Source organism: Sceloporus occidentalis, unplaced genomic scaffold (assembly GCF_023333645.1).
Source record: "Sceloporus occidentalis isolate IW3139 unplaced genomic scaffold, rSceOcc1.0.p SCAF_4, whole genome shotgun sequence".
In the NCBI taxonomy this organism is placed as follows: domain Eukaryota; kingdom Metazoa; phylum Chordata; class Lepidosauria; order Squamata; family Phrynosomatidae; genus Sceloporus; species Sceloporus occidentalis.
In genome coordinates this window covers 68,393,554-68,408,147 of record NW_028316984.1, presented here as the reverse complement: position 1 = coordinate 68,408,147, position 14,594 = coordinate 68,393,554, and the positions used below count along the sequence as shown (strand labels likewise).

The following is a 14,594-nucleotide window of genomic DNA, read 5'->3' as shown; positions in this document are numbered from 1 at the left end:
AGCTGTTAATACAGGCACGTGTTACTTCGTTACATTTGTACTCTTTATTTCGTTACTGTTATTTCTCTTTCCCCAAATATTCCTCAACCACTTCAGGACTTCCCTGTCCCTCTTTAGGCACTTCTTCTTACTAACCCAGCCACCAAGGCTATGATATCTCTCAAGCAATTATGTAACTCCAAACCCCTCTTCTTGAGTCTGGTTACACAGAGCCTCTCTCCTCAAGACTCTCCAAATCAACTACTCTCTCTCTCTGGACCTAATAGTTTCCTCAATAACTATTCCCTCAGGAATTATCGGAACCCAGTCCTCTCCTGGACTCTATAGTTCCCTCTCTCTAAACATAACTATCTCCCCAAACTCCACTCCAGCCTTATCCCGCAGGATCCCAACCCCTAACTGACTCCCAACTGTCAACATTCCAACTGCCAAAACCAACGGACCTGTGGAATAGTCAAAGGTCCCAGCCCACATTCTATTGGCTGGACCTCAGCTGCCTTCTGATTGGTCAGCTGGGTGTTCTCTGCGTCACAACTATTTACTCTGTTCTGTTGCTAATATCTGCAGTCACATAGCTTTATTTTGGATTCAGGATATGGGATTTGGAGGGCTGGGGTTTGTTCAAATTAAGGTGCATTGGAATGTTGGAAAAGTCTGGAAGATTGTTTATTGATGGGAAGGGAAGGAGAGAGACAGAGAGAGTGAGTTACTTCGTCAAGTTGGCACATTTTTAGACTATCTCAGGCCCTTTCCAGACGGGTCTTACGTGACGTCCTCGTCACATGCTAGGGTTGCCACGGGGCGCTCTACCCACATAAGGCCTAACCCTAGCACGTGACGAGGGCGCAATCATGGCGGCCTCCCATCCACACGGGGGGGTGCCATGATTACATCACGTGTGCCGCCTCCAAACGGAGCGGTACACGTGTGACACCCTTGCGCCGTCCCAGGTTCAAAGCTCCCAATACACAGCATGTATGCATGTGTTGTTTGCCTTCAAGTTATTTGTGACTTATGCAGACCCTAAGGTGAACCTATCACAGGCTTTTCTTGGCAAGTTTCTTCAGAGGTGGTTTGCCATTGCCATCCCCTGAGGCTGAGAGAGTGTGACTTGCCCAAGGCCACTCTGTGGGTTTTCACGGCCAAGTGTGGAAACACTGATCTCCACAATCATGCTCAAATCACTACAGCACACTGGCTCCAACAGCATACCTTGACTCAAAACCAACACAATGCCTACAACAGGAGCCACAGAATTTTTCAAAGTTGCCTGTGATGGCCTCATTATTTTTGAAATTCCTTGACATCAACTATTGATTATGAAATCCCCTTGCATTATAAATCATCATTACATGGAAGGAAGCTAATATCTGCCTAATACAGAAAGAAAATAAAGATAAATTAGAACCCAAAAATTATAGGCCCATATGTTTATTAAACTTAGATTACAAAATTTTCTCGTATATTTTAGCCAAAAGACTTAAGGGAATATTACAAAATTGGACTGGAGATTAACAATGTGGTTTTCTTCCAGGTAGATATATAAGTGGAGAAACATCCTGATAAACAAATCTCTTTAATGCTTCTAGATATAGAAAAGGCGTTTGATGGTGTAAATTGGAAATTTTTGATAAGGGTTCTAGAGAAGATGAATGTAGGAAGTAATTTTATAAAATGGATTCAAGCAATATATAATTTACAGTTTGCGAAAATTGTAGTAAATGGAGAAAAAACAGAGCAGTTCCTGATTTATAGAGGTACTAGACAGGGATGCCCATTGTCTCCACTATTATTCTTGTGTGTGATTGAAGCATTAATTGGGAATTTAAGGAATGACAGAGAAATTAAAGGAATTAAAATTAAAAAGAAAGAATTCAAAACTAGGGCATTCACGGATGGTTTAACCCTAACTTTAGAGGACTCTTTAGAAAATTTGCAAATGTTGAATAAACACTTGTCAGAATATGAAAAAATCTCAGGTTTAAAGACAAAAAAGAAAAATTGACGTTAATTAAAAACATGACAAAAACGGAAGAAAAGAAACTAGCGGAGGAGACGGGGACTACATTAACAAGAAATAATTCAGATCTTTTAAAAAATAATTATGAAAAAATTGGAAAAAAATTAAAGCTGATTTAATGAGATGGAAAGATTTGAAATTATCACTTAAAGGAAAAATTGCATCGATAAAAATGAATGTACTCCCCAAATTTTTGTATTTATTTCAAACGATTCCTATCATTTACAATGATACAGTTTTTAATGATTGACAAAGAGAAATTTTGAGATATATCTGGGCTGGAAGAAAGAATTAAAATGAAAATATTACATGATAGTAAAGAGAGGGGATGGCTAGGATTACCCAATTTAAAATTATATTACAGAGCTGCATGTTTAGTGTGATTCAAGATTGGATTAGCTTAGAAAATACTAATTTGCTAAATTTGAAGGGTGAGGAATTAAGATTTGGATGGCACACCTATTTATGGTTTGAAAACGAAAGAGTAAATAAAGACGTTAATAATCATTTTATCAGGAAATCTTTATTAAAAGTATGGAAAGTTTATAAGGAAAGTTGTTCACCCAAAACACCAATTTGGATCTCACCACATGAAGCTATGTATAGAAAAGAAAATTTTATGGAAGATACATGGATCAAATTTGGCAATTTAACTAAATATCAGGATGATCAAATAAAAATTTTAACACAAGAAGAATTGGAAGAAAAATGATTTAGGGGGCACTGGCTATTATTTAGACAATTACGAGAAAAACTAAAAATCGAAATGAAAAAAAATGGAATAGAAAAAAGCTTAACAGAATTAGAAAGAGTTTTACTAAAGGAAAAACACTAAACAATCTCTAAAATATATAAAATACTATTAAAATGGGATACAGAGGAAGAATTTATTAAGGAGGCAATGGTCCAATGGGCCAAAAATATTGGACACAATATAGAAATAAATAAGTGGGAAAAGGTTTGGAAAAAAAAACAATTAAAATTTCACTGGCGGAAAATATAAGAGAAAATATCCAAAAAATGCATTATAGGTGGTATTTGTCACCAGCAACATTATCTAAAATGTATAAAAAGGTAAACCCACTTTGTTGGAAATGTCAAAATGAAATAGGATCCCTTTATCACCAATGGCGGACTTGTGAAAAAGCTAAAATTTTTGGAGATTAATACATGTAGATTGAAAAAATATTGAATGTAAATTTTAAAATGACCCCGGAATTGTATTTATTAACAATGATAGAAGATGATATAAATAAATCAAAGGAAAGACTTCTATTTTATATGATAATTGCTGCCAGGATAGAATATGCCAAAATGTGGAAAAATCCCTCTTTTTCAACACTGCAAGATTGGATAATAAAATTATTAGAATTGGCTAATTTGGACAAACTGACATGTCTTGTTAAAGATAATAAAACTGATATATTTATACAAAGTTGGGAACAGATTATAAGATGCATTAGCAAATAATATGGGGAAATTATGAGTTGGGGCTTTAAAAAGTGATTGAATATTTATGTATAAGATAAGTTAGTAATGTACAGGAGAAATATATTAAATATTTTATAAGATTAATGATAGATTTAAGATGGGATTTACTATTATATCAATTTAATTACTGGATTAATGGGGACATTAATTAGTAAGCATGAAGATATTCGAGGACTCTGTTGGATTAAGGAAGACTTTTATATGGTTTTTTTCCTTCTTTTTTCTTCTCTTCTCTTTCTCCTCCTTGCTTTTTTCTTTCTCTCTTTTTCTTGTTCTCTTTCTTTTCCCCCTTTTCTTTTTATCTCTTTCTCCTTTTCTCTGTATTTGATAGTATACATTTGTTTGTATTAAGTTTATATAATTAATTTGTATGTATTTTAGGAATAATTTAAATGTATGGAAGCATGCTAATTTTCTTTTTTTTAAATTTAAATTTAAAAAAAAATCATCATGATCTGGGCCAATTTCCTCATACGAACTGGGACTTAATTTTTCAGTGCAAAGAGACATTTTTAATTAAACTAGTTTACAGATGTGCAGCATAAATTGCCAACTTATTTATCATAAGTGATGTAAATTGTTGCAACAATGCTAGTACACTTTTTGTCTTTTGGCTGTGACAAGCAATTCTGGCTGCCCATCTTTAATGTGTAGTAGCGCAATACCCCTCCAGGATAGGGCTGAATCTACATGGATGAAATGATGTGTTGTTACCTCAGTCTCAGTCCATGGTTTTTTGTGGCTTTTTTGGGCTATGTGGCCATGTTCTAGAAATTTTTTTCTTCCTGATGTTTCGCCAGCATCTATGGCTGGCATCTTCTCAGTCCAGCTGGAAAACACAAAGTTCCTCTCATTTTGATATAACACTTATTTTTGATGCCTCAGGGCTTTAAAGTGATTTTAACAAAAAACTCTAATTTTACTCTTGTTGCTTTTGGGGAAGAAGTGGTTGTTGCTGTTTTTAAAGAAATGTGTAGTTTGACCCTTGAATTGGAATTGGGGAGCCCTGGTGCCACCATGGTTAAATGTTGGTATTGCAATGGTGCAGAGCAGGAGGAAGCATCTTTTGGTGATGTCATGCTTAAGTTCCAAGCGGGGAGGGATATTTATGCCAGGGGCATCCACCGGGCAAGAGGGAGTACTTCCGGTTCTCTCCTGATGTAACCTGGAAGCATTTCCTTTCCACAGGGTTGCAAACTGGCAGATGGCGGCGGAGGAGCCTCAACAGCAGCCAGTGCCACTCGTCGGAGACACGGACGATTTTTTTTAAAAAAACACCATATCTTCATAAAAGGACAAAAACACCATACCCAACATGGATTCATCTAACATGACGATGGAAGAACAGCAAGTTCGTGATCCTTTGGCATTACTAGAGGATATCAAAAGTCACATTGACTGCAATGAAGCTGGACTAGAAGAGTGTCTTACTGTGCTGCGTTCTTGCGAAAAGGAGATCACATATCAAGTTAATGAATTCAATCAGTTAATGGCGAAGCCAGAAAGCAGTTTATCAACACTATTAGGCTTGTTGGATGATCTTAAACATAATTTAAGACACCGGTATGTTTACCAAGAACAGATGAAGAAGCACAAGGTGACACTTGAAAACATTCAGGAAAAGCTAGAAAGATTAAAGACCAGAACCAAGGATTCACCTGCCCAGAAAGAGACAATGCCGTCTTATTCCAGTGTATCAGAACAGGAGAAGACAGGATATATTTACCACCTTGACCTGCATGCTGAGTTTGGCAGTCCTCAGTTAACTTCTAATTTACTATCTCATGTAGCCGTTCAAAGACCTGGTTATATCACCTTGCCAAAGCTTGTTTTTACAGGGACAACCAGCACAATTGACAAAATGAGGAGACATCTTTCCCTCCGGTACAGGCAAACCAAATTCCTAAGAAGGGAAAACATAAAAAGAAGAATCATTGAGGAGCTGGACTGGATAAGATGTCTCGTGAAAATTCCAGGCGTTTCCAAGACCGAAAAAAAGCAGCCGTACTTGAACTCTTCTCCAAACAATGTCTCACTTAGCCAAGACATGATGAAAGTTGTGGCTTGACCATCTAATTAAACTTGGTATTGCAACCCAAATGTTGTGTGTTCAATCCTGCAGGGCTCCAGATTGATTCAGCCTTCCATCTTTTTTGTAGGTTGGTAAAATGAGTACCTAGCTTGCTGGGGGTAATTGGAGGGGTCAGCATCATTTCCCCCCCACTCTGGACATATGTTAAGCTTTGAATTTTTTTATCTTTGAATAACTATTTGCTTCCCTTTAGATGTCCAATAGGATAGGGTAATTGGGGAAGGGGTCTCATGGAGCAAGCACTATAAAACACTTTTCTGGGAGTAAGCAACGTTAAATTCAGTGGGGCATACACCTGAGGAAACCTATAGAGCAGTGGTTCCCAACCTGGGGGTCATGCAACCCCTTCTCGAGGGTCGCCAGGTTGGGAATGCCCCCCGCCTCCCCCCTCCAATTCTCCCCGCGGGTGCCGGCGCAGGAGCAGGCATCAGCGGGGAACAGGGGAAGGGGGCAGGGCTCCCTCCTTTCCCTTTCTCCCTGTGTGTGCCTGCGCTGGTGCGGGCATGCACAAAAAGGAAGTGGCAGGGGGTTGCCTCCTCCTCTCTCTTCCTTCCCGCGGGTGCAGCCACCTGCGAGGAGGAAGGGGGGTTGCCTCCTCCTCTCCCTTCCTTCCCAGGGGTGCAGCCACCTGCAAGGAGGAAGGGGCGGGGGTCCCCTCCTCCTCTCCCTTCCTTCCCGCAGGTGCAGCCACCCGCGAGGGGGAAGGGACAGGGGGCCGCCTCCTCCTCCTCTTCTCCCCGGGGCTGCCAGGCAACCGCGGGGAGAAGGGGACAGGACTGCAAGCCCCAGCGGACTTTGCAACCAGAAGTCCCACCCCTTTTCCCTCTGCGGCCTCCCTAATTGGTTGGGAGGCCGGGAAGAGGTGGGACTTCCGGCCGCAAAGCCCACTGGGGCTTGTAGGCGGCTGAAAGTCCCACCCCTTCCCAGCCTCCCAACCAATCAGGGAGGCTGTGGGCGGGACTTTCGTCCCCAATGGGGGGTTGTGGCCCAACAAAGGTTGGGAACCGCTGCTATAGCGGTTGAGTCTTCTTATCTGAAATTCCAAAATATTCCAAAATCCAAAATTGTCCACCAAGATGGCTGAGATAGTGACATGTTTGATTTCTGGTGGTTTAATGTACACAAACATTATTTCATGCACAAAATTATTTTTAAAAGATTGTGTATAAAATTACCTTCACTCTGAAAAATTCTGAAATCCCAAACACACCTGGTCCCAAGCATTTCAGGTAAGGGAGACTCAACAGATAATATATTTCATCATATGCTGTCAATCCTACACCCACTTTCCGGAGAATTAAATTTAGAAAACAAGGCTGGTGAAGGGTCCAGAAACCATGTCCTGTGAGGAATGACGTAGGGAGCTGGGGATGTTTAGCATGGAGAAGAGAAGGTTAAGAGGTGATATGATAGCCCTGCTTAAATATTTGAAGGGATGTCATATTGAAGAGGGAGCAAGCTTGTTTTCTGCTGCTCCAGAGACTAGAACATGGAACAATGGATGCAAACTGCAGGAAAAGAGATTCCACCTCAACATTAGGAGGAATTTCCTGACAGTAAGGGCTGTTTGATAGTGGAACACACTCCCTTGGAGTGTAGTGGAGTCTCCTTCCTTAGAGCCTGGATGGCCATCTGTCGGGGATGCTTTGATTTAGATTTCCTGCATGGCAGGGTGTTGGACTGGATGGCCCTTGTGGTCTCTTCCAACTCTACGATTCTATGATTCTAAGAGACAAAGACAGCATATCTGAGGACTGAGGTAAACGCCCAGGTATCTACCCAATCCAATGGTAATGCAGGTGAGTGGCCAGAATTGTGGAAAAGAGAGAAAGACTATTTGATTATGCCAAATGCACATGTGTGGCGGTAACAGAGAACCCTCTCCCCTGAAGCTCCTGCAGCTGGACACATGCACAGAGTAGAAACATCCTCTTGTACTGCTATGACTATATGAAGGGGTCCCATATGGCTTTTGAAAGTGATTTCAGTTTGGATTAAAACTGGTATGTGTGGTAGTAAAGGGGTCAAACCAGGGCAGTGGAGCTGGGATACAGCCCTCATATGCACTCAGCAAAGGACTGACATGATATAATCTTACCTGGTTTGTATTATTCAGAAGAAAAAGGAGGAAAGCCCTTACATATGGAACCCTAACATAGCAGAGGAACACAAAGTTTGAATTCAGTCTGGCAGGATACCCTTCCTGATACAGAAACTTTTCACAGTATGAGTCAGTTCAAATATCTTACCAACCAAGCAGACCCATATTTCTAAGGATATATCCTAGCATAATTTTCCTTAATAGAATTATTGAATGTTTGCCCCACCCTTTATATTATATATATAGCTGTATACTTGTTGTATTTTTGTAAGCAGAATAAAGAATATTTCCTGTTTACAGAGGTGCAACAGGTATATTGCAAGAGTCCAGATAAAATAAACCTTACTAAATGTTGGCGGGATACAAACCGCCATGTAGTACGTATTGTATACGTACTAGGGTTAGGAAGGGGCGGTGCTTCCGCACCCCCCTAACCCTAGTACGTATACAATACGTACAAGATGGCGGCGCCCCTTCCACATGGGCGCCGCCATCTTTACGTACTGGACGCATAGCGTCCAGACGTGTCACGGCGCTAATGACGTCACGAATGCACCCTTGGTGCTTCGCGACATCATCAGTGCGCCGCGGAAAGAAGCTCCGAAATGGAGCTTCTTTTTTGCTCCGCGCGGGAGCCGCGCGGTTTGGCTACTGCAGCTCCCGCGCGGAGCAAATGGGGCCGGCGGGGGAACGCCGCAAAGTGGCGGTTTGTATCCCGCCGTTGTGTGATCAACTGAATTCTGTGGAGCAATAGTGCAGCACAGCTGGGCCGTTTTCAGAATTGTACCTCAAGTATCAATCTGCTGTATCTCTAGCTGTTTCTGGTTTAAGTAGACCAGCCACCACAATATATTTTCATCCCATTATAAATAATATTTTTATGACTACCAACAAGATATTGTCACAACATATTTCTGCATTTCATAGCTTGAGAAGCTATGAAAGGCAATTCTTCCACTTTCTTCCCACCCAACAGCTCAGCCTTAAATGAGACCAAGCAAATTGAATTGTCAACACATAAATAAACCAATGCTTATATTACAGCATAGCTAAAAGAACCAACTCTTTATCCTTCATAAATTATCCACACATTTGCAGAGAGAAGTAATTAAAAGATGAGACATCACAATCAAGTGGGTTGTAAAGGGAAAAACAGTCATGTTCATCCTCTTGATTACTTGGTTTGTGGTATTTTCTGTAATTCCAGACAGTGCTAAGTCATATTTAATCCATCCAGGCTACTGTTGGCAGTATTTTCAGCTTCTTAGTTTAGCTTTGCATTTTATAACCTTATGATCCCCTCTAAAAGAGCAAAAGGTAGCCCAAGTGGAACCGAGAATAAACTACTGTAAGAACAGTGTCATCAGCAAGCTATATCAGAGAGGCTGCCCGCAGCTTAGGACCAATACTCATCCTCCTTTCCACATATTTTCATTAATGATGTGCTTCATTTACATTTTATTTTCATTTTTGTTGTTGTCTGTATGATGTTCTTGGGATGCTACAAAAGCAGACATTCGCTGGCATTCAGTATGGCAGTCATAGATTTGAAACCTAGGGTTACAGTTCCGTTGCTGGCCTGGATTCACTAAGAATATGTAGTCTTACTGTTGTAGTTGTTGTGTGCCTTCAAGACATTTACGATTTATGCAAGCCTAAGGCAAATCCGTCCTGTTTGGGGATTTTTTTTCTTCTTTTTTTGGTAGAACTATGTAAATGACACTCCAGCCTACTTTAATAGCCAGCAGCTGGATTGGGCAAAAAAGATCCATTAAGCTTCTGATGGGGCACAAGGAGGATGGCATTTCTACCCTCCTCCCACCAGCAAGTGAACATGTTGTTAAGGTGCTTTGGGTGGAGTGAAACGAGGACATGTTACTTCATTTCATATATGTAACTAAGTAGCTGGTAGAGAATATCAGCAGTTGTTTTTTTTAATTCCTTGAAGGCAGAAAAATGTCTGGTTTTGCTATGTAAATCAAGAACACATCATGTAGCCTCATGGCAGTGAGTAAAGTTATAAACAGACTGATCTGTTATACTACCACATCCCAAATAAATCATAAGCTCACCACTCTGTTGATGGTTAATCCCACACAAAGTACTCAATCACTAAGCCAGCCAAAGAATTCCATACATTGCAGTTGTTGGGTGCACTGCAAAAGAAATGAATGGCTAGTGAATGTTCAAGGACAAAACAGGTAGATTACCTTTTTTTCTTGAAAAGCTGCATACAGACAGTATGGATTTCTGATGTGATTGCCAAATACCAAGCCACCACCACTTTCCATATGAATATACTATGGTGGCGCCTGCTGTACACATGCATGTTGTGTGCCATTACTGTCTTCTCTCTTGGCTTTACATCTTGAATGAAGATTCAAGAAGGATTCATCTGTGCTTTCTACAAGCGTGTTGATGACGTTGGATGTATCCTTCGAGCCTGTGCAATGGATTTTTCTGGTGGTGCACAGCCTGCACAGAACTGGCCTCACCCTTTAAACCAGAGGTTCGTCTGCTGAGGCCTTGACAAGCCTGGGCGGTGGCAGCGAGGACCTCGGGTCATAGGTTTGAATAGAGTTTCCTTCTCTTAGATGGTTGACCTTACAGGGTTAGACGAGCACCATCTGCCTGGGTTTGGGATTAGAGTTTTCCTTCTCCTAGGATGGTTGCCATAAGGCTAGAGAGCCCATCCTGCCCTTTGGCACTCTTGGTCAGACCTATCTGGCATGGGAGGCCCTACCGGTGGCTATTATACCACCGCCAGCATAGCTCACAATTTCATTAGGTTACGCAAGCCTCTCCCCCACACAGTCAGAGCATAGCTGGAGGGAAATAGGAGGCCAAAAGATGACAGTTAAGGAGGGAGGAGCCTCTTCCTTCAGGCTATCTCTGGTGGAGCTGGGTCTGCCTGATCACTCCCTCTCAGGCCGGAAGATGACAGTTAAGGAGGGAAGAGCCTCTTCCTTCAGGCTAGCCCTGATGGAGCTGGGTCTGCCTGATCACTCCCTCTCAGGCCAGAAGATGACAGTTAAGGAGGGAGGAGCCTCTTCCTTCAGGCTAGCCCTGAATTTCATCACTGTACCTGACCAGCAATTAAGTAGTAGAGAGCCACTGTTTCAGCCATCCCTGGAGTCACAACACAGGCTACCAACTATGAAGGTCCCTACACTTAATTCTCATTGAATATTAATACTTCTGTGGACATAGATTATGATACTGTAATCCATCACATAATCATCTGTCATGTATGTGCATATTTATATACACTTTCTTATAACAGTGCGTTTATATTGTATGTGTATGTCTAAGTGTGTATGTTAAGTTTTCTTGTTTTTGCGGTAATCTTTGCACTGAGAGATCTGAGTAAGTGGTTTTATATTCTTACTTTTTTCAGCACTTTGACCCTAATCTCAACAGTAAGACAAAATTGCATAATTTATTTCACACACAATATTTTGAAATACAGTATGCAAAGGAGCCTTTGTCTTCTAATTTACACAAAATGTGTAAATGGCCCTCCATAGCCACAGATTCTGCATCCACATATTCAACCATCTGTGACTTGAAAATAATCAACAGCAACAAACATTCAAATAAACAAACCTTGATTTTGCCATTTTATATAAGGGACACCATTTTACTATATATAATAGGACTTGACCATTCACAGATTTTAGTATCCACGGGGGATCCTGGAACCAAACCAAGGGACCGCTGTATCCTATAGAATATGCAATTTTCCCACTGCGATCAACTTCTTCTCTTATATTCTAAAACCTTTTAGAAAAATAACTACTGTGTGAGCCCAGGACATAACTGGCCTTTTGAAAAGTCATCTAATTCCCAGTGTGACAGACAAGCTTTCAAACAGAGCAATGCCAGATGGAAATTTTGTACGTGCTTATTAAATATTTTTAGGGAATATAAAACAATGTCTTCCGTTTTAAAACATGTACATTAATATTTCTGTATGTGAATCATGACTTCTTTTAATAACAATTCCTATTTTAAACTGGAAGTGTAAGATTTTTTTAAATAAAAAAAATCTGAATACATCTTTTGAACATGCTGTAAGAGGAGTGAATATACCCAAGATCCCAGATTCAATTTTCCACTTGATGTTTATAATTTTGGGGTGGGAGAAAATGCATTTGTTTGGAACATTTACTTTTGTCTATAAATACTGATCATAACTTATTTAGAGTTCAGCTCCTATAATTCCCAGAATTTTCCAAATTCTACTATTGATGACACGTGGGACTGACAGAAAACATGTTAGGCTTGCATTGTAAAGTACACTGAGTTGGCATGGCCCATGATTGGAGTATTGGTTAAAATTAACACTGTCCATCTAAAGGTAGCTGCTGTAGGGGACCAGCATGTTTTCCTCTCAAATGTGTGAGGGACTTGCTACAGTGGTTTCCTTCTTTCTTTGAAACTTGCCAAGGACCTTTTGCCACTGTTTCACAGACTAGCACAAATCCATGAACTACCACTCTGAGTATCTGAACTAACAGATAATTTAGGTGGTAGAGCCACAACAAACATATAGGTTGTTCTCTACTTGTATGAATAGTCTGGCAGTAATGAAGGAAGCAATAAACCAAAATGTTTAACTGATCCCACCATAATGTCACCACTCCATTCTCATGCTTCAAATCTTCAGCTCAATCTACTTTAAAGCTGAACTATACAAATGGCAAATGTAAGGATAAGAACTGATATAAAGAGCTGTATCTTCCCAAACAATACAAGCAACAGGGTGTATCTTGAATAAGGAAAGTGGCATCTTTTATATCTCCATTAAAGTCTGATTCCTTCTTCCTGTTCTGACTAGTCAGTCAGTCTTCAGAATACTGATTGGGAAAAGTGTCTCGCTATCTCATTTCAACTGTTTCTCTTGCTCTTTAAATGTGGTATCCATATTGTAGTGATAGCTTTATTAGTTCAGCCAAAAAGGTGCAATATACATCATGCTAATTTTTGAAATTTACTGGCTTCATCAGGCAAAGGTGGTTAAAAAAGCATGCAGAGAGCTGAAAGTGACAGTATTTGGTGAGGTTTGGTTCCAGCATCCCCTATGGATATCAAAATCCATGGATGCCCAAGTCCCATTTAATACAATGGCATATTAAAATGTTGTTCCTTACATAAAATGGCAAAATCAAGGTTTGCCTTTTGGAATTTTGTATATTTTAACAATTTTTTTAATTTGTGGATGCTTGAATCCATGTATATGGAGGGCTGACTGTACATAAAATAGTAATTAATTGCCTAGGAATTTGTAATACTGAAAAGATGAGGCTATCAAAATTGGGATTAAGCATCCCAGATATGTCATCTGAAGCAGAATGGAAGGAAAAATCATATATGTGACATCAGAAAAAATATTCAAAAGGTATATTCATATTTATGTAGAATTTTGTGGTCCTTTGGTTTAAGTACTGAGTCTGGTAGTGAGCAGTGAATTTAAAAAAAATCAATCTCTGGACCAGGAATGTTGAAGGATCACCTTGGAGGGTGGTTGGAAATATAATATCTTTTACCAGTCTACCCTGTGTGGTTCTATTCCAGTATTATTGAACTGTTGTGAAGAAAAATAAGATTGTTAAAGTACTAAACAAATGCTCAGGATGCTCATCTTCAATGGCAGCTTTGAGTGTTCATCTCCAATATTAGGACAAGCATTATATGAGTCCCTGAGATGAAATTTTAATCCTGGTGGCTGGGGAGTGAGGATGTTTGGAAGCTCATAGGAAACAAGTGGATCATATTACACTCCCAGTGATGTTATTAGAATCTGATGACTTTGGCTTATAAATGAGTTCAGAATAAAGCAAGTTATTCATTTCCTTTTCTTTTTTTTAGGATGGTGCTTAACCCATTTCTTAACCAATGCTTTTAACTAAAGTTTAGTACAGTGTCAGCAAAGAACCAGCAACATTTTCTATCAAATAAACAATGGTATGTTGAATTCTTGGGTGGGAGCTGAAGTCAATGGCGCTTTAGCCAACCTAGCAAAGAAATGAAACAAAACTTTCTGTTGAAATGCACTTAACTTCCTTATAGGGGCAAAAAATGTCCAGAGCTGTCAAATTAAATCAGTTCTATTTCCTGAAGAAGGGAGGGGAGGAGTGTCTGACTCTGTGTGCTGAGGGGTGGGTGGTGGGGATGGTGGTGCAGGAATGTCAATAGATTTGCTTATTATTATAGCAAACTCCAGCTAAATAAAACTTGTGTACTTATAGAAGTTTATCTTCCCTTACAGTGAGAAGTTTCATGGAATGTGCTGAAACACAACACCCTGAAATTATTGCTTTGTTTGAATGAATCCCTTACACTAATTCATTGGAATTACTGGTTTCAAAAGAGCACTCATAGTAGCTAGACAAAAGGTGAAGGCATTAGAGGCAAGAGACATAAATTATTCCATTTGTTTTTGCAGAACTCAACTCTTGAGCAGTGCACTAGGATTTCTGTTTTCCCTAACAGTCTTTCTGAAGGGTTGCCGAGAACTTTTCCTTTATAAAATTCTATGGTGCCAAAGAAGAGATTGCTGGGTGCTTACTTATATATTATTCAAAGCAAGAGTGTTCCAGAGGGAGCAGAAAATGAGCTATTTTCTTAATCCCTGGAGAAAATAAATCTTTATTGAGTGCAATTCTAAACTCAGACAGGACAACTAACACCCCCCTCTCTCTCATATACCCAGATTCTGCATCAAAGAGGAGAAATAGTCTGAGGTTCCACAAGGCAGAACTATGCCACATCCCCTCTCTGAAACCACCTCTTTTTCTTTTTGCCCCATCAACAAATCCAAGTAGTGGGGACTGGAAAATAGGGGATTGTTGAAAGGTCCATGATTATGTGACAGAAGCCAGATGCAT

General features: G+C 40.0%; 2 protein-coding genes across 3 annotated transcripts in view; one reads left to right on the top strand and one right to left on the bottom strand.

Moving 5' to 3' along the window:
- Window positions 1-14,594, bottom strand: part of LOC149313962 (adenylate cyclase type 5-like) — a 321,268-nt gene that overhangs the window by 156,920 nt on the left and 149,754 nt on the right. The window lies entirely within an intron of this gene.
- LOC149313964 (uncharacterized) lies at window positions 677-5,588 on the top strand. The gene is made up of 2 exons (XM_089520254.1): window positions 677-701; window positions 4,700-5,588. Exon 2 carries the CDS (start codon window positions 4,827-4,829, stop codon window positions 5,577-5,579), a length of 753 nt encoding a protein of 250 aa, XP_089376380.1. The 5' UTR covers window positions 677-701; window positions 4,700-4,826; the 3' UTR covers window positions 5,580-5,588.

What these genes read in the sequence shown, in the direction of transcription:
- LOC149313964 (XM_089520254.1), top strand. Translation starts at nt 4,827, where the DNA reads ATGGATTCATCTAACATGACGATGGAAGAACAGCAAGTTCGTGATCCT.